Source organism: Canis lupus, chromosome 37 (genome assembly GCF_003254725.2).
Source record: "Canis lupus dingo isolate Sandy chromosome 37, ASM325472v2, whole genome shotgun sequence".
Taxonomy (NCBI): domain Eukaryota; kingdom Metazoa; phylum Chordata; class Mammalia; order Carnivora; family Canidae; genus Canis; species Canis lupus.
In genome coordinates this window covers 11383327-11407237 of record NC_064279.1, presented here as the reverse complement: position 1 = coordinate 11407237, position 23911 = coordinate 11383327, and the positions used below count along the sequence as shown (strand labels likewise).

At 47.9% G+C, this 23911-nt stretch overlaps 1 protein-coding gene, 1 long non-coding RNA gene and 1 pseudogene across 13 annotated transcripts in view; 1 reads left to right on the top strand and 2 right to left on the bottom strand.

Moving 5' to 3' along the window:
* Positions 1 to 23911, top strand: part of LOC112656642 (uncharacterized) — a 188588-nt gene that overhangs the window by 84546 nt on the left and 80131 nt on the right. For 9 of the 12 annotated variants that reach the window (XR_007408910.1, XR_007408918.1, XR_007408912.1 and 6 more), the window contains exons 5-6: positions 17245 to 17336; positions 22295 to 22356. This is a non-coding gene — a long non-coding RNA (uncharacterized LOC112656642). The remainder of the gene's footprint in view (positions 1 to 17244; positions 17337 to 22294; positions 22357 to 23911) is intronic. The other 3 variants (XR_007408915.1, XR_007408911.1, XR_007408908.1) reach the window with 1 other exon arrangement.
* On the bottom strand, positions 76 to 601 carry LOC112656640 (cofilin-1-like; annotated as a pseudogene).
* Positions 926 to 7834, bottom strand: FZD7 (frizzled class receptor 7). The gene is made up of 2 exons (XM_049106651.1): positions 5364 to 7834; positions 926 to 2148 (listed from the first exon to the last, which is right to left on the bottom strand). The coding sequence occupies exons 1-2, from the start codon at positions 7080 to 7082 to the stop codon at positions 2038 to 2040; spliced, it is 1830 nt and encodes a 609-aa protein (XP_048962608.1). The 5' UTR covers positions 7083 to 7834; the 3' UTR covers positions 926 to 2037.

Here is a 23911-nt window from a genome sequence, read left to right as displayed (position 1 = left end):
GCCACTCGGGTCTGGCAGGAAGGGGCAGCCTGCAATACCCATGGGCAGGTCTGGGGCTGCCAGATGCTCCAGGCAGGGGCTGGAGGGGGCTCACAAAGGCTTGCCCTCCAGGGACATGACAGCACTGCCCCCCCCAGTTTCTCTGCCAGGGTGCAGCGGTCCTTCATCTCTTCGTAGCAGTTTGCTTGTAATTCATGCTTGATCCCGGTCAGCTTTTTCTTGATGGCATCCTTGGAGCTGGCATAAATCATTTTGCTCTTAAGGGGTGCAGACTCAGGTGCCCAGAAGATAAACACCAGGCCCTCCTTCTTGCTCTCCTTGGTCTCATAGGTTGCGTCATAGAGGGCATAGCAGTCCTTGTCTGGTAGCATCTTGACAAGGGTGGCGTAGGGGTGGTCTACAGTCTGGCCCACATCACCTACCAGGATCTCCTTGCCCTCCTCGAGGATGATGTTCTTGTCCTCGCCCAGGCAGAGAAGTACTGCCTTCTTGCGCTTCTTCACCTTCTCTGGTGTTGGGAACTTATACACCTTCATGTCATTGAACACTTTGATGACACCGTTGGAACCTCCATGCCAGAGGCCATGCTTCCGGAAGCAAAGGGAGATAGCAAAAAGGGTCAGAGAAGAGGAGAGCCCCTGCGGCTGCTGCCCAGATCCGACTGAATCTGCAGCAGTACTTCTTGAAGCGGATCAGTTAATGGTAAACTACTATTGTCTTGGACAAACTTCCTTTTTTCCACCACTGTTGTACTGAGAAAACTACAAGTGACTCAACTTTTTTTTTTTTCTGAAGAGAATAAGAGGCACAATGTGTGGTTACCAAAGATTTGACATTTTCATGTGCCCTCTTAACTAGTTCATTTTTGTATAAATGTGAGGAATACAGTTTCAGATGTAAGAAATGTCACACACTGGGAGCAAGGTTTATGAAATCGATTTAATGCCAGTAAGGGTGAAGTAATAGAAAAAGAGAATAGGCCTATGAATTGTTAAGTCCACATTGGTGTGCTTGTGGTCCCTTCTAGGATTTCCTGGAGCCCTATAGACTGTTATGCACCACCCACATATGCATATATAAAAATATACCATCTATAAATAGCTACCTGCCTTTTCAGTGAAATTAAAGATGAGAGAGTTAGAAGAGAATTTCCCAGTGTGATTACAGGGCTCAAACCTACAGCTGCTACACTCCTGTAGTTCTACCAAGAGAATTTCTAGTATCACTACTTTTTATTAAGCACACTTAAAAAAAAATCTTTAATGGCAAATGTCATCCACAGGACATTTATTTATTTATTGCCAGGATTTCTCACATACCTACTCAAAAAGATTCGGTGTTGCATACGGTTATTGTGTAAATAATTTTGTTTTATCAACTACAGAAAATTTTCACAAGTGTTTCTGCTCCTTATCTAGGGATTAACACCAAACTGCTGCCAATGTTTTTCTTAAACCCTACACATGCCCTTTCATGAACAGTCTCCCTCACATATTTTCTGCTAAGATGTGTCTCTTTAAAAATCTGCGAGCTTCTAAAATTCTTAGGTAAGAATCAACTGTGCAAGGGCGCACCCCAACGTGAAAGGAATTAGACTGAACACTTTTATCTTTGCTTACAAAAAAGCAGGTAGTAATTTATTCATACAGTCTTTGTTCCCTCACCGAAGACCAAGGCTCTTCAATCTTTGAGCACCCTGAAGAACGAGGCAGCTCCGACAAGAGGGGGGACACATTTATAGGAGCAGTCACACAGCTCTCCCCACACAAGGGTCTAAGTGCCTTTAGCAGTTAATTTGTGAGCAAAAAACCCCATCGGGAGCCTTCGACCTACTCTAAAAGCAAACATTCTTAACAGGCGGTATTAGTGTGGTGTTAAAAGAGGCATGCTTTAACCTAAAAGGTGTCACTTTATGAGCAAAAACTGGATAAACCTAAAGAGCCTTTAAGTCGCTATTTTTTTCCTTCCTTGATGCCAAAATCTTCACAGGTTAAGATGACCTCACAGCCATTGTGATGTTCAAAACCCAGGAGGATCTTAAAAGATGCTCTGCACAGAGTGCAGCGGCGTGGCTTCCTCCTCCTGGTGAGGACTGTCACTGGTTTTCCTTCTGTGTGTTTGTAAAACACACCAGCCATGTGAGCAAGCCTGTTAATTAAAACAAAAACAGAACTGTTTCTGTTGAGCTTTAGAAGTACAGAAGCTTAGAGCTGAAGCAGGGAAGGAGAAACAGCAGCGTCCAGTCTGCTGCTGGGTCTTGATGGCTGCCCAAGAATGAAGCAACTGTTAGGAAAAGCCAGGAAATAGGCACCTGAATTAAAGCAGAGAAACGAGTAGGGAAGAAAAAAAAAAAAAAAGGCAAGCGAGTGAGGCTTGGAATTGGAAGTATTTAGAATGCCTTTATCATTTCCCTGAGGGACTGTTTAATATCAAAGTGGCTGGATAGGAAGGCTTCTCAGTCTAATCTGATTCCAAAGTTAGCCTCTCCGAAAAGAGAAAAGAATAGCTTCAGTGGCTTGAGGCCATCCTGGGGTCAGGCTGGAGTCTATTCCTGCCGGAGCTGCTGAGTCACTGCCACCTCGGGGAATCACTTGACCTCTGGTTCAGTTGACCTAGAAGGTAGAGTGAAGCCTACAGCTGAGAAGGCTCCATCCCAAAGGCCTTTGCTATTAACTGGAACCCTCTACTGCCTTTCCAGCCACAAGAACCGAAAGGATTTAAGAATTAACAAATTAGGTAAGGTGCATTGGAATACAAAAACAATTAAAAAAAGAAACATACACAGACAAACAAAATATACTCACTGAATTCTTCCCACAGAAAACATCACCAGAAAAGCAGACCGAAAATATCTTCCAGTCCTCTTTCAAATATGGTCTGCATCTTTGAAGAGTGGTAAAAACATGGATCGGATAAGCACTTCTCTTAACGAGATGCCTATCCTATACCTTCCATAAGTTATTCAAAGCAGGATACGAAAAGGCTTAGGGATGTGTGGAAAGGTAGTGTGGTGGTAGGCAGGAAGCAGCAACAGAAAAAAAAAAAATTAAAGGACAGATAAGGCATTCATTACACTGTATTTTAAAGGGCAAGGAGAAGACTTCAAATATAGAACATCTACATGAGGGACAGAGCCAATGGTATCCCTCTATACCTTTTCATAACATAGAGTTCTGTTCTTTGGCTTAAAGATATATATGAATTATAAACTAAATAAACATTCACTTTGTATTAAAAAAATTTATTTTGTGATCTGTACATGTGATAAAGTGGGGCTTCCTTGTAGACTTTTAAAGGCAAAACAAAACAAAAATCCAAAGTAAAAATGTATAAATACAATATATATTTTTCTTACAAAAATGGGAGATTTACAAAATATACATACTGCACTTGTCTCTATTTTACAAATTTCACATGCAAGAGATACAACACAAAAGATGCCAAAAACTGTGTAGTGGATGTTTCAAATCTGACAAATGAGACTCATTTTGGAGGTTTAGGAAATACAAGGTTCGATGTTAACTTTAATATAAAAAGCAGCTCCACTCAACTGAACATTACATATATAAAGTAACATGTACTCCTGACAGTACCCTCTATGGTTTAAAAACTGTTTAAAACAGCATTTAAAAATTGTTTTGAGAAATATAATAGTGTTGCAAGATTGGAGGGTGGTGTCAGAGGTGGAATAAAGGTTACCTCCCATGATTCTCTGCTCAGCTTTAGAGCATTATGCAAAAGAATCAGTTCTATTATAGAAAAAAAAGTACATGATTTAAGATTAATAAATTTAAGTCATGCAGCACATTTCAAAGAACTCCAGAATTACTTTGAAGTTTACCTTCTTTTAATGACTTTCCTTAAAAATGGGACCCACGGTTTGAACTGTCCCCTTCATTCACTGCCATTTCTGCAGGTCACCTCCCCACCCAGCCACACAAAGACAGGGTCAGCATACACATGATGTTTTATAAACGGATTTATGGAACTAAGAAAACAGGACAAAATGGTTCTTTACTTTTTAAAAAAATTTAACTTCTTTATTATGGAGGCTGAGGGCATTATGCTTTTCCTTTTATTTTGAAGGATTCAAATCAGAAGAAAATAGAAAACCTAAAGGCAGGTTTATAGGAAGAAAAAAATAATAATAAAGGGAGAGATTTCCCTGAACATCTGAACAGAGCCTGTAGATAGGATTGTGTGTTCTGAGTTAAATTTATTTAAAACAAACACAACAAAACCCCCTGCATTTCCTTTAGCCAAGTCAGAACCTCTGACTGACTGGGGTATACGTGGGAAGCACGGTGCCGTTTACTTTTCCTTAAAAAGGAATGTTTATCTCAGCCAAATTAACATCCAAAGGAAAACCTCTGACTTGTGCTACTTTGCCTATAAAAGTTGCTGTCTTCACAGTTATGCCTTTCCACAGGGGAGACACTTTTGTTTCCTCTTTTGTCTCTTACAACAAAGACAAGGGGGAAAATGCACTCCTGTTTTGAAAAGCAACAAGTCATCACTTCTTTTCAGGGTATTAAACCAAATAAAATACCTTCTTCCTTCTGCCTTCCTCAGAAAATAAAAAAGCAGAAATACCTACTACTCATCTCCTTTGCCTCAACTCTAAATGTTTATCTTCATTTCTTTCGCATCCTCACATTAGGATTCTAGGAGGCGGGCCTCCCAAGACCTCCAAATGCTTATTTTACAAGACTTGAAAGGAGTAGGAGAGGAAAAACAGGCGGGAGGGGCCAGGGGAGGAGAGACTGTAATGTCTGACCCTGGAAATTAACCCATCTGGGCTCCAGTTTGGCCCCAGTGAAAAGAGATTATGGTTTGACCACCGCTTGACAAGGACACCGCAGGGAGTCCTCCCTTTTCCCAACAAAGCCGCCGCCGCAGACAGAGCTGTACCTTTCACCCGGGCCTCACGGGAGTGAGGACAGGCCACTTGTCTTGCAGCAGGGGAATCGCTCAGTCTCAGTTCAGCCCCGGGGCCAGGAAGAACTCAGAGCCATCTCTGCTGGGCTCAATCTCGACAGGCCCAGGTTGGCCCCGCACCGGGCGTGATTATTAACATCAGCCTTACCATCATCACCATCATCATCATCATCCTCTTTCTGCAAGTCTTTGCCATAAGTCTTTTCATCCAAACCGTCTTTCCACCCAGGCCTCCTTTTCCAAACCCACTCCTCGCCCCAAATCTACAACTATCATCTCTCTTCCAGGTCACTTCTCATTGGAAGGGGGCGGGGGGTGTGCAGGTTCCAGAACCCCACCCCCCTCAACAGTTCTCTCCTTCCCGCGTCTCTCCCCCTGCTTGGGGATGGGGGAAGGGAGGGTGGGGGAGGGGCCGGGGCTCATACCGCAGTCTCCCCCTTGCTGCTGTGGCTGAGTCTGTGGTAGAAGCGGCGCCAAGACTGCAGAGTCTTGCCGGACCAGATCCAGAAGCCGGTGGTGATGCCCACGATCATGGTCATCAGGTACTTGATCATGAAGACAGTGAAGTCGGGGCTCATGGGCGGGAAATGGCCAGGCGGGCAGGGCACCGCGTAGCTCTTGCACGTCTGCAGGAGCCAGGTGCGCTCCCAGTGTTCGCGGAAGGCCTGCTCGTAGAAGTAGCAGGCCAGGACGATGGTGGCTGGCACCGTGTAGAGCACGCTGAAGACGCCGATGCGCACCATGAGCTTCTCCAGCTTCTCGGTCTTGGTTCCGTCGTGCTTCATGATGGTGCGGATACGGAAGAGGGACACGAAGCCGGCCAGCAGGAAGGACGTGCCAATGAAGAGGTAGACGAACAGGGGCGCCAGCACGAAGCCCCGCAGCGCATCCACGCTGGACAGGCCCACGTAGCACACCCCGCTGAGCAAGTCCCCGTCCACCTGGCCCATGGCCAGGATGGTGATGGTCTTGACAGCGGGCACAGCCCACGCGGCCAGGTGGAAGTACTGCGAGTTGGCTTCGATGGCCTCATGGCCCCACTTCATGCCGGCTGCCAGGAACCAGGTGAGCGACAGGATGACCCACCAGATGGAGCTGGCCATGCCGAAGAAGTACAGCACCATGAAGAGGATAGTGCAGCCCTCCTTCTTGGTGCCCTGCGCCACCGTGCGGTAGCCGTCGTCTGAGAAGCGCTCCACGCACACGGCGCGGTCCTCCAGCAGGAAGCCGGCCACGTGCGCCACGGCCACCATGAAGTAGCAGCCCGACAGAAAGATGATGGGCCGCTCGGGGTAGCTGAAGCGCCGCATGTCCACCAAGTAGGTGAGCACCGTGAAGAGCGTCGAGGCGCAGCACAGCACCGACCACACGCCCACCCAGAGACGGGCAAAGCGCCTCTCCTCCTCCTTAAAGTACATCAGGCCGTTGGCTCGGCCCGGCTCGCACGGGGCGCCGCAGTCGCGCTCGCCCAGGAAGCGGTAGCCCAGGTAGGGGGGCACCTTGAGCTGGCGGGGGCACGAGAAAGGGAAGGCAGCGCGGCCCCTGCCGTCAGCTGCCCCCGGGGGCAGGGCGGTGAAGGGCAGGTCCGGCATGTAGGGCGCAGTGGGGTAGGCCGTGGGGCCGCCGCCCGCGCCCCCCGAGCCGTCGGACGTGTTCTGGCCCACGCAGATCTCGCCGGCGCCGTGCACGGGGAAGTTCTCACAGCGCAGCCGCTCGGGCCACTGAAAGCCGAACTTGTTCATGAGCGCCTCGCAGCCCTGGCGGGCACGCTCGCACAGGGAGCGGCACGGCGGGATGGCCTGGTCCAGCACGGTGCACACGGGCGCGTACATGGAGCACAGGAAGAAGCGCAGCTCGGGAGAACACTGCACCTTCACCAGCGGGTAGAACTGGTGCACCTCGAGGCCCGCGTCCTCCTGGTTCGTGTGGCCCAGCAGGTTGGGCAGGATGGTCTGGTTGTAGGCAATGTCCGTGCACAGCGGGATGGAGATGGGCTGGCAGAAGCCGTGGTCCGGCACCGAGATGCCCTTCTCGCCGTGGTACGGCTGCGCCCCGGCGCCGGCGGGCAGCGCGCCCAGCAGCGCAAGCGCCAGGGTGCACAGGCCCAGGGGCGAGCGCGCCGCGGCCGCGCCGGGGCCCCGCATCGCCGGCCACGGGTGCGGCGGCGCTCTCAGCCCGAGCAGCGCGACGACGCGGCCGCGAGAGGCTTGGATCCGGGGAGGCGCGGCCGCGCCCGGCGCATGAGAGTCCTCCCGGCGCCGCGGCCGGGGCGTGGGCGGCGCGGAGCTCAGGGCGCTGCAGCCCGGGTGCCCGCGCCGCGGGGGCGCCGCCGCCGTCTCCGCCCAGCAGCGGGGCGGCCGCCGGGAGCCCCGGACTCGTCGGCCCGGGCCGGGGGCGCGGACGGGGGCCGCCGCCTTCTCCCGCGGCGACGTAACGGTGCGGCGTTCTCCGCGGCGAGGAGCAACAAGCGTCTCGGGTTCCCCTTCAAAGTTTGCCCAAAGTCGGCCGGCCCACAGCGCACGGCTCCGCACGCGCCCCCCGCGCCGAGTCCGGCCCCCGGCGGGCGAGAGCCGGCGCCGCCGCCCGCGAGCCGAGGCCGCCGCCGAGGCGGTGCTGCTCCGCCTCCTCGCCTCGAGGCTCTGCTCGCCGCCGCCGCCGCCGCCTTTCCGACTCCCCCGCTCCTTCTCCAGCCCCGAGAGCTCGGCCCCCAAGTTTCTGCCAAGCGGGCGATCCTCGCTCCGAGTCCGATCGGCGCTTTGCAGCCAAGAGCTCAGCGAGTTCGTTTTGGAAATCCAGTCGCACTGCGTCCGAAGCCGCGAGGGCCCGCTGCCCGCGGCCTGGGCCTGGCCTCTCCAGCCTCGCGAAGCCCCGGCCCGAGTGTCCCGGCGCCCGCCCGCCCGCCCGCCGCCGCCGCCGCCGCCGCCGCCCGCCGGGAGGGAGCGCAGAGTAACGCCTCGGAGTCGCGCAACTCGCCAGAAGAAGCGTCGGGCTCGCGGGGCTCCGGGCCGCCCCGCCCCCTCCCCTCCCCCCATTCACAAACCACGCCGGGGGCGGGCCCTCGGGCTCCAGGGCGGCCCAATGGCAGCCTTTGTTTTCCGTGTGGCGGCCTCCGGATTGGGTGGAAGTCTGGAGGGCGGGGCGAGGGAGGCCCGGGGGGCGGAGCCTGCAGCGCTCTGGGCGGATTCCTGAGGGGAGGGGCAGGGGGCCGGGACGGAAAAGTTCAGAAAAACTTTTACGGTGAATTCGCTCGAGGGGTGGGGGGTGGGGGGTAAAACGCACCAGAAAGGGAATTGGCTTATAAAGATGTGTTCCTCTTCCGGCTCCGCTGAAACGCTCGTCTCGAGCTGGAGGGCGCGGCGAGGGAGGCTTTCCTGGGAGCCGCTGGGAACCGCGCAGAGGGACGTGACCCGGGGTCACTCAGGGTGGCCCTGCCCGGGCCCGCAGCGCTGGGATTGGCAGGGCGCTTTGGGGGCAGCTGGACCCTAAGTGCGGGCTTCGGCACCGAGCGAGAAGGGTGCGCCTCCCAGGTCGCCCTTTTCTCCCCAGACCCAAACAGACCACGTGAGGCCACAGTCCCTCGCACCCCCCTCTCCCGGCAGCTGGAGGGAGGAGGGGCCCCGCGTCCCAGAGACGGGAGTCGGGAGGAGGGGGCCGACTTAAGGCGGGAGGAAGTGCAGACCCCTCCGAGGGGGCTCGGGGACCCCGGGGCCCCCCGGCCGCCCCGCCCGCGCGCGCGGCCGGGAGCCTAGCAGTCTGCTGTGGCTTTTGAGCCGTTCCAGGAAAACTAGGGGTTGGCGGGGGGACGCGGGGAGGGATGATTTTAAAGTACCTGAGACCGAACGCCCGGGCACACGGGACGGCTTGCAGCGCGCCTTGGACTGCGGAGCTTTCCCTGGATCTCGGGCGCGTGGCCACCCGGGGTCCCCTCTGCGCTGCAGCCGCAGCGACCTGATCCTGTAGTTGAGACGCGCGGAGAGGAGTTTAAATGCGTGTAAGAAACCAGGGCACTTGCTAATTAAGGAGTTTTCAGAACACAAAGAGAGGTTACCCGTGTGCTCCAGTGGCGTTTTCTGACGGGCTAGCGGTCTTTTGTTCCCGGTCAAATCTTCCGTCTTGCTCGCGGCACTGGGTGCTCCCGTGAGCTCCCCGGTTACTCCGGACGAGGTCAGAATTCACCGGGGGGGAGGGGGGGCTCTCCCCTCTCTCCGGGAAGCAGGGAGTATCGCGAATTCCCATGCAGGAAAGTGACAGTCTGAGAAAGGCTAAATCTGTCTCTCACTGTCTCTGATACACACATGCGCACATGCACACGCGCACGTGCACACGCACATGCACACACACATGCACACCCAATACTATGCTTAAGAAAACGTTACTCCTGGCTGAGCCCTTCCTTCTGCCAGCCTCAGTTCCAGGCGCTGGTCCCTGTGAGATTTCTGATCAGGTTGCGTGTTTGTAAAAGTTACTGCTTTTGCTGACTCGGGTGAGCTGCTTTTCCAGCAAGAAAAAACAGGTTCTGAAATGTAAGACAATTCATTGGGTTCCCTTCCATTGGAGACTTTGGCTTCCTCTGTTTTTCTTTATTTTCTATTACTGAAGTTTACCGAGCATCTTACCTACCACTTCACAGTTCTTTGTCCTTTCCCACTCTTGTTAATGGATCTGGAGAGCGGAATCATTTGGGCCAAGGTAGGGTGTCAGACAGCTCACATTCTCCATCCGCTGCTCTACAGGAATCCCCCCCCCCCTTTTTTTTCTTCCCGAGCATCAGTTTCCCCCCTCACACCCAGGATCTTATTTGTTTTCTTTTGGGTTATCTGCCCCAAGTTAATACAAAGGATTAATGACATTTACTTTAAAAATATTTTATTCCTTCCCTATATATATTTAAAGGCTTCTCTTTTTCTTTCTAAATTATTATTCTTACTACCTAACATTGGGGAGCATTGATACTGCCTTGAAAGATGTTGTTTAAAGACAATGCTGCTGCTTTGCTTTGTCATTTAAAGTGTGTGTGGTAGGGGGTTGGAAATCCTTTTTTCTCTCTGTGAGCTTCTGGATATCCTCCTTTTCTAAATCAAATTTTCATGCTTATTCATCAGGCCACTGATCTAAGTCATCTTTGCTTATTGAGGGAGAAATTGCAAGCACTGTCATCAAATAAAATGAAAACCGACAGGATAAAATACTCTGTTTCAAATACAGCTAAAACCAGTTTAGTTGATGAGCTTTTACTCCCCATATTATAGCCCCAGACAGCTCCCTGATGATAGGTAATAGGGATAATTAAAAAGAAAAAAGGAGAACCCTTTAAGAAAATACAAGAGATGAATGAAATAAAAAAAAAAATAGTCTACAGTCTACAAAAGATGCAGAAAACCTATCCCAGATGGAAAGTATCACCGATGTGAATCCTGAGTCCTAGAGCACTGTAAGCAGACAAGTGCAAAAAGCATAAAAGCAAAGACTAATTTTTGGAGTGTTTTGTTTTCTAAAGTGATTTTTAAAAACCCACTCAAAAATTATTCTGAAAAACAAGAATTCGCTGTTTGTGAGAGGGGTGTGGTAGCCTTCTGTGCCTTGCCCAATACAGAATTCTATGATTTCAAGGAGCTAAGTAATAAAAGGAAGTAGATCAGAAAAGCAAGTTCACAATGTAGGGGGCTAAATAGCCTATCTTAGACTCTATGATAAATGTAGTAATGTTGGTTCACATTCTGTCCAGGATCAATTTAATTTTCTTTTCCAAGCAATTCTTTCCACACCCAACTCCCAAAGCCACTAACTGGTATCTTCTTTGGAGAGCTAAGGGTGGAAAATTTTGTAACTGTCTGCTGCAAAACTTCCAATTGTCCCTGCCCTTTAAAACAACAAAGGCTTTTATTTCTTCACATCATAGTCATATGGTCTCATAGAAAAGTGATGGTATTCATTGGCTCCAGTTATGTAAATGCTACTTATTTTGGCCAAGTCCCAGGTTTATCTAGTTGAATTACATTCTGATGTCAGGCCAGATTTGAAAATGGCCACCTTCGTGGTACCACAACCCTGTGGTTGTAGTGAAACTCCAGCTGCAAGAATTACTCATGTGAGACCAGAAAGGGCAGCTTTTAACATATACTTCCTTTTTGGCCTCTCTTTTACCAATTTTTGACTTTATAACATTAAGGACTTGGAATTTCAAGTTGCCAAGTTGCCATTGAGTTCCTTTCATTTTAGTTTGGGGTGTTGGATCATTCCCAGAATGGGAACATTGTTATCCCTAAGCGGACTTCCAACTGTAATGAAAGTTAGAGATGTTTAGATTGAATAAGAGGGCAGCCGTGCTGAAGTCCTGATAGGTGTGCTAGGCCCCACCCAGTAGAGGTAATTTATATCGTTCAATCTGTTTGATCATTTTTCTTGATGCTTGAGGGTCGCATTAGTTATCTATGTTGTATAACAAATTACCCCCCAAATTTAGCAGCTTAAAACAACAGACGTTTAATATTTCACAGTTTCTGTACGTTGGGAATCAGGATGGGCTTAGCTACATCCCCTGGCTTGGGGTTGCTCAGCAAACCGTGACCAGGGTATTGGTTGGGGCTGCAGTTATCTCAGAGTTTGAGTGGAGGAGGATCCACTTCCAAACTCACTCATGTGGCTATTGGCAGGTCTCACAGTATCTGTTTTCAAGGTCATCACATGGCTGTTGGCAGGCCTCAGGTTCTCACTAGCTGTTGGCCAAAGATGTCAGTTCCTTGCCTTGTGGGCCTCTCCTAAGGCCACTTATAACGCGGCACCTTGCTCCCCAAGAGCAAATGCTGAGAGAGAGAGACAGAAAACACAGAAGACGGCAATCAAGTCACAGTCTTCGTGTAATCTTGGAAGTGACATCCGGTCATTTTTGCCATATTCTATTCATTAGAAGCGATTCACTAGGTCTACCCACACTCAAGGAGTAGCAGGGATTACTCTAGGGCATGAAAACCCTTTGGAGGGTGAGGATCACTAGGATCCATTTTAGAGACAGTTTATCATAAGGGTTATTCATTTATTCCTAAACTATTATGGAGATGAGGTCACAGAGAGAAACAATTCTTGGGCCCCTGCCCTTGGGGAGTCCAGAGAAGGTCACAAATAAAAACGCATGTTGAGGGCAGCCCGGGTGGCTCAGCGGTTTAGCGCCACCTTTGGCCCAGGAGCTGATCCTGGAGATCCCGGGGATCTAGTCCCACATTGGGCTCCCTGCATGGAGCCTGCTTCTCCTTCTGCCTGTGTCTCTGCCTCTCTCTCTCTCTGTGTCTCTCATGAATAAATAAATAAAATCTTTTTTAAAAATGCATGTTGATTGGTTATGATGTCACTTGCATCTGTTCCAACAGAAACCTAAATGTGGCCAGCCATTTTTTCAAATACATGCCATTGGACTTGAGGAAGAAAGAATGTGGAGGAAGTTGATTAATGAATGACCATCAGCAATCCTGAGGAGAAACCTCCAGGTGGAAAGGGTGGACCATTTTGGGGAGTCAAATCTGTAGTCAAGGACAGAACATTTGGATCATCGTCTCTAGAACAAGACTTTGGCTATTTGGGTTATGAGATGAAGCACTGTTAGTAACTGCTACCTACGCGTTTAATGCCAGTCTGCCCAGTACTGACGGGTAGGACGGCTGGCAGAGGTGGGTAGCACAGACTGGTGAAGTTGTGCTTTCCACCATTGATTTCCTGTCATGCCTCTGCAAGTCACTTAACCTCTCTTGCTCCCTTGTGTGTTGGGAGAATTAGTGAGATATTTATGCAGTGCTTTGTGATCTGTGGGCAAAAATTCCTGAAGACAGAATCCTAGTTTGGTTATATGGATGCAAATCATAGAAACAAAAGACCAAGTTCAGTGCATATTTTGGGGCTCTGGCTCTTTGCTAAAGTCGTGATTTTTTTTTTTCAGCAGTATGCTGGTAAATATTTAATGACCAGCTCTCTAAGAAAAAGCCCTGATCTGTACATTTGCCAATTTCCATGGTGTAAATACTGCTACTGTGGCTTATTTCAAGCCAACGTTATGTTACTAAACTTGGATTTTGGAAAAGATGCAGGTAATCAGCTCTCCCTGCAGAGCTGGCTTTAGCACACCACTGGGTTTACAGAACTTACTCTCTTCAGGTTATTTTGAGCATTAAAATCGTTGTATTTTTAGTAGAATGATTGTCATTTGTAAAGTACCAGGTGCTTTAGGTACAATATTTCTAATTTTGTAACAATTCTTCAAGTTTCTAGGTACCAGTTCCTTTTTATAGTAGCAAAGTCTGGACTAAAACCTAGATTTATATAACATTTTTCGCTTTGCACTGAACTGCTACTTGATGTCTTCTTGGTAATCATCACTAATTTTTGTCCTTTTATATGTCTTAGCAAAAGCCCTTACAGGGCAGCCCGGGTGGCTCAGTGGTTTAGTGCCGCCTTTGGCCCAGGGCGTGATCCTGGAGATCTGGGATCAAGTCCCACATTGGGCTCCCTGCATGGAGCCTGCTTCTCCCTCTGCCTGTGTCTCTGCCTCTCTGTGTGTGTGTGTGTCTCTCGTGAATAAATAAATAAAATCTTTTTTTTAAAGCCCTTCCAAAAATTAGAGGAGCCCCAGAATTTCTGGACTTGAGATATCTAGCCCAGATTGGTTATGATCCCCACTGAGTATTATACCTCTGCAGTTTTCAAAACCACTTGGTAATGTTTACTATTTTTTCTTTTCTGATTTTTCAAGGGACAGTTTAATTTCCATTGCTGAAACTAGAGCCAGTAGGGAACTAGATTAGGAGATGTGGGGGCACTGTTTCTGTTTACTATGGTCAGTGTGTCAGGCCCTTCCCATCAGAGCATCTTGGCAGGCCAAGTCAGCAGAGCAGAAGGAGGAGAAGCTGCAGAAACAAGACTCACAATAGTCATGACCTCCAAATCATGATTTCGGGGTTTAAGTTTTAAAAGCTCACTAAGTGATTTTTTTTTTTTTTTTTTTTTTTTTTTTAAGATTAGGCAGGTTTGAGAACCACTGACTCAGACTTGTATTCCAAAGCAGTGTACTGTGCCACTGATGCCTTCCTTATAGAAAATCTCTGGTCTGTTGTAAAGTTCTCACTTTACCTGATTGTGTTTTGAACTGAAGGATGAAATAATGAGAAGCATAAGGGAAGATGGGGTATGTGAGGTGTGTGTGAGAGATATAAGAGAGAGACAGAAGTAGTTGGATGATGTGATGTTGGGCCTGGGACTTTATTCATGAGCCTCAAGAAGTTAAGAAGTTCATGGTGGCAATTCTAAAATGTAGCAACTGCTACTCCCACAGTTCATCCACAGCATTTCCTCAGACTGACATTGCCATCCTTGTACCTTGTACCACGTGAACCCTCACCTCAGATGATTGAGCCAGGAATAGGCAAGCATCCGACCCAACCATGAGGTTGTCTGGCATGAGACCTAGTCCAACTGGTGTGCTGACTGGGTACAGAGTGGTACCCAATCAGATCCTTTCATCTGGGGAGTCTAAGTGTAGCATATAGTGGCAGAAGCTGAGAAACACTCATTGAGAAAGGAACAAGCAGAAAATAGAAAGCAATAGAACCTTGGAGGAAACAAAAGCCACGAGGTAGTGAAGTGCATGGAGAAAGCCGTTAAGATGGTAGCAACAGGAGGAGGAGACAGAAAGGCAGGAAAGCAGTGTCTTCCTGGTGGAAGACTATGGCAGAAAGGAAGGAAGAGGAGAAAGAACCCATTTCCAAAGGAGAAGACAAGGAGACTAGGTTACAGGAGGCGTTTCCTAGCTCCTTGCCTTAGAAGGCCTACCATCACCATTAGCGAAGCAACCTGACTGCTTGTTTATTCCTAATAACTGGAGAGAATCTCACTAACTCTTGTGTCTGGGAAAGGATGAAAACTCTTCTGACTTCATCCTGGGGGATTGGCCCACAGCAGCAGAAGGCTGACCTCCAAGGACCACCGCCAGCCCATTCCAGGGACCTATCCATTCAGGGTTGGCTAATGACAGTGTTGCAGCCATTGTCATCTTGCTCAATGGCCTGGATAAAGAATTTATTTATTTATTTATTTTTCTGGATAAAGAATTTAAAAGGAGACGCCTGGGTAGCTCAGTGGTTGAGCACCTGCCTCGTGATCCCAGGGTCCTGGGATCGAGTCCTGCCATCGGGCTCTCTGCAAGGAACCTGCTTCTCCTGCCTATGTCTTTTCCTTTCTCCCTGTGTCTCTCATGAATAAATAAATAAATCTTAAAAACAAAAAAAAGAACTTGAATGGATACCTCCTAGGACTGTAGTTGACATGGAGTTGCTCTAATTGAGTGATTGATTATAAAGTCTTTGGAATGTAGGAATTATCTATGAAGTCATTTAACTGTCTTTCGAAGTGTATGAAAGTTTGTCTTGAGATGGATGTAGTACATATCTCTATTCAGGATCCAGCAGAGGAAAGGGCCCAGGTACAGCCAGGGAAATGAGAAGAATTCTGAGGATCTTGGTCCTGGCACGAGCCCTTTGGCCTCAGGCAAGTTGGTTTACCTCTCTGGGCCCGTTTCTTCATCAGTGAAGTGAGGAAGCTGGGCCCGCTCTGAGGTCTTATGGCTGGTTCTATTTGGGGGTTCCTCACCTGGATTGAGATTTCCCACAGTAGGGGCGTTTTCATGTGTTATGTGGAAGTTACCCAGCAAAGCTGAGCCAGTCTCACCCCAGTTCCCGGGGACTGGCCCAGTGGAGGCTCATGGCTTGCTATCTGTGCACTGTGTCCAATGGGTGCCGGGAAGAAGGCCAGGCGTGCTGTACACTGAGTGTGCCCTTAAGGGCCACTTGCCCATGGCTTTTCTTCCCTTTCACATTTCCACTTAGTCCCGTCTCCCTCTCCTGCCTCCTCCTCGTTATTGTAAAACAGTACTTTAACCTCTAGAGCCAGGCTCTTCAATTAAGGTGTAGACAAAGTGGTTTGACTCCACTTGATTAAAAACTTTGTGAGGGGACAGGACACAAACCTCAAAACATTTGCCTTTCAAAGCCAGGGAGGGGGTGGGGGCGGGGTGGGGTAGAGAAACTTGTTATGTGATCTCAAATTTGCCAGAGAATTTGCCAGATGTCAGTTTAAAAGGAGTCTAAAGAATTCCTAAGCCTTTGTTTACCAAATCCTCCTCTCCCCAGTCAGAACTTCAGTGAAACGGGGGCCTGTGGCTACCTGGCTGCAAAGGCCAAGGAGAGGCCAAAAGTGGGTGGGAAGGGGCGGGATTGGGGGAGGGGGGTATTTGAATTTTTGTGTTTTTTTTTTCCTCTTAATTATCTGGGGCTGCCCTTCGAGAAATCTGTTCTCTTTGCGTTGGGAAATTAACTCTTAATCTCCACAAATGAGGGCAATCAACCCATTTACTAAATAAACACAGATCATTGCAGACTGGCTGCTCCCTCTTTGTGATTTAATTTGAGAATGGCTTCACCTGAGGGAGGAGGCTCGGCTGGGCCCGAGCCACCTGGCGGGTCCCCAAGGGAGGTGGCAGGATGATGAGGTGGTTAGGAGAGGGCAGGGGAGCTGGCTTGAGACTAGAGAGGGCTTTAGGTGTTTCTTCTTCTCTAGGAAACAAAAGGCCTTCCTTAGCTCAGGTCTTACCTTCTGAATTTATTTGGGGCCTTTCGTTGTACGGTGTTAATTTTGGCTTTGAAAGTGTGAAGCTGGTTAAAGCAACTGTTATTAGAATGCTGGCTATCAGAAGTCTCTGGGATGGGAACAGAGAAGTCCTTTCTTTCTTAGCTAACTCGTTAATATATTGACGAATTTCTCCTTGCTTTTAGTTCTGCCTCCTTAGTCGTTGTGTTGTTTATAAGTAGTCACAGAAGTTTATTCAAATCCCCAGGAGTTACACTGCGGTGAGATGCATGCTAGGCACGGTGGGTCTCCGTAAGTGGCTGAGTGCACGAATGAATAAGGTACATTTTAGGTTGAAAAGGATGAAATAAAACCACATGGAATTTATTTATTTATTTATTTACTTACTTATTTATTTATTTATTTAAATGTCTTTAGAGATTACCATGTGGCAGGCTCTGGGCAGGGCGCTGGGAGTATACTGTGTCCCTGCTGTTATGGAACTTCTACAGTCTTGTTGAACAAACGAATCTGGCTTTGTGTGGTGACCTTGAGTGTGTCTCAAACTTATAATAGGACTTGGGCCCTGAGCTGGGAGCCAGCCCATCCTGTCATGAAAAAGGAGGGGCCGAGTTGAAGAATGGTTTTGGGGGATTTTTCAGAAACGTACATCAGAGGTAATTCTTTTCCTTCATTTTTCAGATGAGAGTACCGAAGCCCAAGATGGTGGATTGAATTGTCCAAGAGTTCACAGAAAGAACTGGAATGAGGATCCACATTTTTGGTTCCTAGAGGTGAGCTTTATCCAAGAGCTTTGCACAGAATGGGCCCACTTTATTTATCAATTTATTTATTTATCTCTGCTTCCTGCTCACCTCACTCTGGAAACGGGCTTGTGTGAGCTCTGGAGTGAAAAATGAGAGGGACCTGCGAGGCGAGGTGCCTCGGGTTGGCTGGGCCTGGGCGATCTACGGGAAGCAGGTGAGTGCCGCTGCCCTGCTCTGGAGCCACAGCCAGAGCTGACCCTCCCTCCCCAGCTGTGCCTGGTCAGGAAGCCACTGAAAGGGGGGTTGCAGGAACCTCGGCAGGGGGAGGGCCGTGGGGCTGCTCCCGCTGGCTGTTTGAGCTGGGGAAAGGGCTGTTGGCCTGTTCCTGTGGCCTCCAGCAGACTTGTAAAGAGCTGCTACCAAAACGGAGCAGTTTTGAAGACATCCCAGGAGGCGGGAGAGGAAACATTTAGAGAAGAGATAAACAAAATAGGCGACAGACTTCTCACCCTAGCAAAAGGGGCTTTGGTTTACCTGTGAAACTTCACTCCTCCTCTTCCCCTAGCCTTAAATTTATAAAGCTGGTCCTTGGAGCTCAGAGATTACCCACTACCTTAAGGCTTTGGTTCTGAGGACCATATTGGTCTTGCTGTGTCTTAGCACCCAGGGCTGATGATATCCTGACTTAAATTCCAGTTGAACAGTGAAGAGAAAGCCAGCTGTCTGACTCCAACATCTGGTATTAGTTGTATCATTGCTATTTTTGTTAACAGTTCGCATTTATTGAGTGCTTGCCGTGGCCAGGCACTGTGCTAAGAACTTGACCCGCACCATCTCCTTGAATCTTTATTCTCACAACAGCCCTTTGAGTAGCTACTATTTATTGGACCCATTTTTGCAGATGGAAAACCAAGGTATAGACAGGTTCAAAATTACACAGATAATGAATAAAAGAACAGGCCTTTGGAACCCAGTTCTCGCTTTGGGGAAAACAAAAGCTTGTGGGAAGGAAAGAAGAAGAGGGAAGTTGAGTCTATCACTAAGACCATGAACCTCCTAAACACCTAAGTATGTCTGGTCTGGAGAAAGCCCTCGGAGAGCAAACAGATAGGGTGATCTTGTGCTTTCTATGGAAGGCTCTATGAGTTTCTATCTCCCTCCTCTGCTATAGCCAGCTGTCAAGGAGAACATCCCAAGACGGGGACAGACCTCCATGGGATAGTGGGTGTCCCCAGGTAGCCATCTCACCTTTCTCAGTCTGTGGGGAGTGATAAAGTCATTTTTCCATTAACTGTTTGGAAAGCTCTTGTTTATAGTGGGAACTCCTCTCCCCTTTCTTTGGAGATGCAGTCTGATAGCAATGGTTGAGAGCACAGGTTTTATGGATTTGAATCTTTGTTAGGTGGCTTCAGACAAGTTCCTTTTCTGGGCCACAGTTTTCTCATCTGTAAAATGGTAATGATACCAGCATCCACCTCATAGGATTGTGAAGTACAAATGAGATAATACGATGAACTTAGTACCTAGAATGTTGTAAATGCTCAATAAAGGGTAAGTATTACTGTTCTTTGTGCTTTAAAAAGACAATTTGGTCTAGGCAGACATGGGTGCTGAAACTTCTGGTTTCTCAGAAAGCTACCAGCGTCCAACTATGCTAAGTTGAGAATGAAAATATTGTAGAAATGGCAGGGCCAGGGAAAGTCATGTTTCTGTCTGCATATTTCCAATGAATTAATAAGCTGGAGGGGCGCCTGGGAGGCTCAGCTGGTTAAGTGTCTGACTCTTGGTTTTGGCTAGGGTTGTGGGATTGAGCTCTGATCAGGGTCCTTGCTCAGTGCAGTCAGCTTGAGAGTCTCTCCCTCTGCTCCTCCCCTGCCTCTTGTGAGCATGCTCTCTTTCTCAAATAAATAAATAAAATATTTTAAAAAATAATAAGCAAGAGAAATAGATATTTGACAGTTGCTACAGACTACAGGAGCTACTGAAGGGAAAGCTTTCTTTTCCAAATCTGGATGTCTACAACCCATAGGAAAGAGATATTTTGGGCATCTCATGTTTATTCCTACCAATGTCCTTTTTAGGCATCGGGCTTTCAGAACCAAGAACTGTGCTAAGTACAAATGAAATAAAGTTATTTTTCATTCCTAGGCAAAATGCACATAGAGTTCATCAGTCTTCAGAAATACTGAACTTCTAATGGAAAATAGGGAGAAAATTAGGTGATCCATTTCCTACCGTGTTTATATTATTATTTTATATTATTGCCCTGCCCATTTCATGTGGATACAAACCAATGCAAAATGCCCTACAGAGCACTTAAAATTTTCAGAGCCCTGTGGAACTCTGTCCATTTTTGTAAGTGGAGGGGTCAGAAACAATTATTTGCTACCTGGCCAGCCCCCAGCAGGCAGTAGTTGTTTTTTAAGCCATCCTGGCATTTCCCAAGAAGCTTTGCACTAGCTGGGTGCATAATAAATACCTGCTGAATAAATGAGTTATTGTTTCCTACCTTTCTTTACCCTATACAGTTCAACTTGTTGGTTTAAGAGAATTTTCCTCATCACAATTTCTAAAAGCTTCAACACTAACATTTGTGTTTATGTATGTATGTAAAATAGCAATTACAAAATTCTGTTTTATGTTGTAGTTGCTGGTAAATGGTGGCCTCTCTTTATCATGTCTATAAATCAGGAAGAGCTTTGAGCACACAAGGGCTTAGAACACTATCTTACTGTTCAGAAACTACAGATTCTTTTGATAAACACAAAACAAACCCAAACGAAAAACCTCTCACAATTGCCTAGAAAGACTAATGTGTTTTTATCTGCATTTTTTTAGAGAGGCTAAAAAACTTGCCCAAGACCATAGAGCTAGTAGGTTTTAGGCTGAGGTTTGAACCCAGGTCGTCTCGCTCAAGAACTAGAGGCACTGCAGGGGTGTGTGTGTGTGTGTGTGTGTGTCCAGCCGTTGCACAGTTCTGGCTGGAAGGATCTCCCCTCTGCCTGAACTCCAGGGAGAGAAGGGTCTTTTTAAGGGGTTCCCATTTTTTGGATAGCTTTAATTGTTAGAAAGTCCTTCATTATATTGAACTGAAATCTGCCTCTCCAAGGCTTTCATTGATCTTCACAGCACAAATTTAATCCCTCTTTCACACAACCGCCCCTCAGGTAAGTGTGAGCCACCCTCCTCCCCCACCTCCTGCTCCTCCAGACTATTTGTGGGAACACTAGAAATGGACCCTCTCAAGTTTCCAGGCCCCCAAAGCGGGCAGCTGGGGCTTCAGGGAGGCGAAATGGGGCTTATGCAGGAGGTGGAATGTTCAATCAGGTGCATATTGTAAATAGCTCCTAGGCAATGTTTAGAATGGTGGGCAAGGATTCCCCTAGGATCCCGCTAAGAATGGCTCACTGTGCCTGAATTATACACTTCCTCGTAACGCAGACATTGCCATGAGATATAATTGGTCCTGAAAGTGGTAGTCACAGTGGAATAGCAATAACTGAGCACTAGCTGTGTCTTTATTCCAACCTAGGTGAGGTTCAGTGGGAAAGAGAATCAGATGCACAAAATTAGCAAGGATGAGACAGAAAAAGACATCGTAACGGGGAGGAGCCTGCATGGGGATACGAAGTAGGTTCTGCAGCGGGAGTGATTATGTGGTCCCTGAGGGGTTTGAAATAGCAGCAAACCTTGCTAAGTGCAAGGAGATAAATGAATTCCCTGGCAAGAGAGCCGATTAAAAAAATTTGTGTCCTCTCCATCAATTACTTTGTAGAAATAAAGATGCTTGGGTATGTTGTGGGATGGGTAAAGCAGTAAAGCCACTGAGGCCAGCTTCTCTGGAAAGCTCAGTTGAGAAGAATGAAGCAGAGGCACCTCGTCTCTGCCCCCCCACTCCCACTCCGGCCTTGGGCTAGAACATGGCACCTGAGGAATGGGGGGCTTATCCTCCTGTAACCACATGGCCGGATGTCTCTAAATGGTCAGAAGGGATGTGCCAGCCCCAGAGCTCAGCGGACCTGAAATCCTGGTCTCCTGGAGAGGCAGCTGGGAGGAGGAATACTCACGGAGCCCCCTCCCCATACCCCCCCTCACCCCCAGCTTCTAAGCCTATCTTACTCTTGGAGACAAATTCCCCTTTGTCTGAATTTGGATATTGTTCCCTCCAATGGAGTGGAGTCTAAGTCTGGCAATGCCAGCTTCCCTCGGAATGTCAAGCCAAGCCTTTGAGCAGACAAGGCAGGCATTCCTCAGCCTCAGTCTCTCAGCATCACCCAGCGATTAGCATAACATGACACCAGGCCCATCAAGATAAGGATCCTAATGGCCACAATGGCTTCCCTTTCTTCCCTCAACCCTCCTTTAGCCTCCTTTAGCGCCGCACGCTCACTTCCAGCAGGGAAGGGTTTATGAGCGTGGGGTCGGCGGCCCGTTCTGCAGGCAGCTCCCCGCAAGGCTTGAGCGAGGGCTCCAGGGACAGAGATGCATTTCCCTTTAATAAGCTTCTCACACTACATTAAAGATAAAAGGGGAAGGGAAATATTTATATTCTGACAAAGCAGCTCTTCCCTTCAGGCTCTTGTTTTATTTATTAACTTGCTCTGTCCCTCTCTCAGTCTTTCTCTCCGTTTCAGGGCCTAGGCATTTCCTCTCCTTCTCCCCTTTAGTCATTAATTTTGCGGGTGAGTGACAGTGACAGGGGGACTTTAGAATCGTTGTCAAAGAGATGAGATTTGTATGTGGGCGCCATTCCCAGGTGACACCGACAGCTGTTCCTCCGCCCTCCCGGGAGCCGCTCCCCATTACCACCCTTATTATATAGCTCGGGGACCGCAGAGTGCGCCAGGCCGGCTAAGCTGTGTCATTGAAAATGAAGCCGTGTCAGTCTAGCAAGTGGTTCAGAGATGCAGTAACCTGGATGCGTGACTGCGTACACCTGGGACTTTTTAGACCTTTTGTTTATTACGCATTTTCTTCTTTCTTAGAGATGATCCCTTAAGGATGCTTATTTCCTCCAGCTAATCTGCCCAAAGCCAGTAAAATACAGGTATGCTGTTTTGAATTTCGATCCACCCCGTTGCAGTGATTATCATTAAAGTTCAGACCCCCCTATTGTTCCAAAGCCTGTGCTGGTTTGCTGAGGAGTTTATCCTCTGGATGCTCCCTTCTGCCTCCAAGGTAAGGCTAGATCACTGGTCTGGAGACAGGGATGTGGGGGGGAGGGGGGAGAGGGGGAGAAGTGGTTTAGGCTCTGCTCAGTTGGCCTGCATTAAACCTGGGAGTATTCATCCTGTTTTTCCTGTGGAAGCGCTTTTAACATTTGGTAATGACTTTTTTTTTTTTTAATGATCCGTAATCATCAATTACAAATTCAAAGTACAGAAAAACAACAAATGACTTACCTAGTCGAGAAGCAATGGAGGGTAATGGGGAAGAGCACAGACTGGAGCCTGAAGCTCTGCGCTTGACTCAGCTCTCCCAATCACCATTTATGTCACCCTAGGAAGCAACCCTGTGCCTCACTTGTGAAGTAGGGGTGATGAGAGTACCTATCCTTTAGGAATCTCCTGAGGATTAAACATGGAGATGCATATAAAGTACTTAAGATAGTGCCTGATACATAGTGTAGTCCACAATAAGACTTAGCTGTTGTTACTATTACCATTCAAAAATAACAACACTTAATAGATATATTCCAGACTTCATTTTATGCATATATAAGACAGAAATAATTTTATAGTAGCAGGATCCTATTATGCATGCTTTTAAAAATAAAACATTAGGTTTGGGGCTCCTGGGTGGCTCAGATGGTTAAGCATCTGCCTTTGGCTCAGGTCATGATCTCCAGGCCCTGGGATCGATTCCCGCATCTGGTTCCCTGCTCAGCTCAGAGTCTGTTCTTCTCTCTCCCCCTCTGCCTCTCCTCCTGCTTGTGTTCCCTCTGTTTCTCCGTCTCTCCTTCAAATGAATAAATAAAAAATAAATAGGGATGCCTGGGTGCCTCAGCGGTTTAGCGGTTTAGTGTTTGTGTTCAGCCCAGGACATGATCCTGGAGTCCTGGGATTGAGTCCCACATCAGGCTTCCCGCATGGAGTCTGCTTCTCCCTCTGCCCATGTCTCTGACTCTCTCTCTCTCTCTCTCTGGGTCTCTCATGAATAAATAAATAAAATCTTTTAAAAATAAATAAATAAAAATAAAACATTACGTTTGGTTTTACCTAAACTTAACAGATAAAAGAAACTCAGGTAAAATTGATAAACTTTGAATGTTCCTGAAAGACAAGATACATCAGTTCCTAAAAGATGACTCCAAGATTAAGAAAAGAAGAATATGTGATGAAAATCAAGGGGCACCTGGATGGTTCAGTTAGTTAAGCATCTGCCTTTGGCTCAGGTTATGATGCTGGGGTCCTGCATTGGGCTCTCCGCTCAGTGGGGAGTCTGTTTCTCCCTCTCTTACTCCCTCTGTACTCTCTCTTCCTCTCTTTCAAATAATAAATAAATATTAAAAGAAGAAGAAGAAAGAAGGAAGAAGGAAGAAGAAGAAGAAGAAGAAGAAGAAGAAGAAGAAGAAGAAGAAGAAGAAGAAGAAGAAGAAGAAG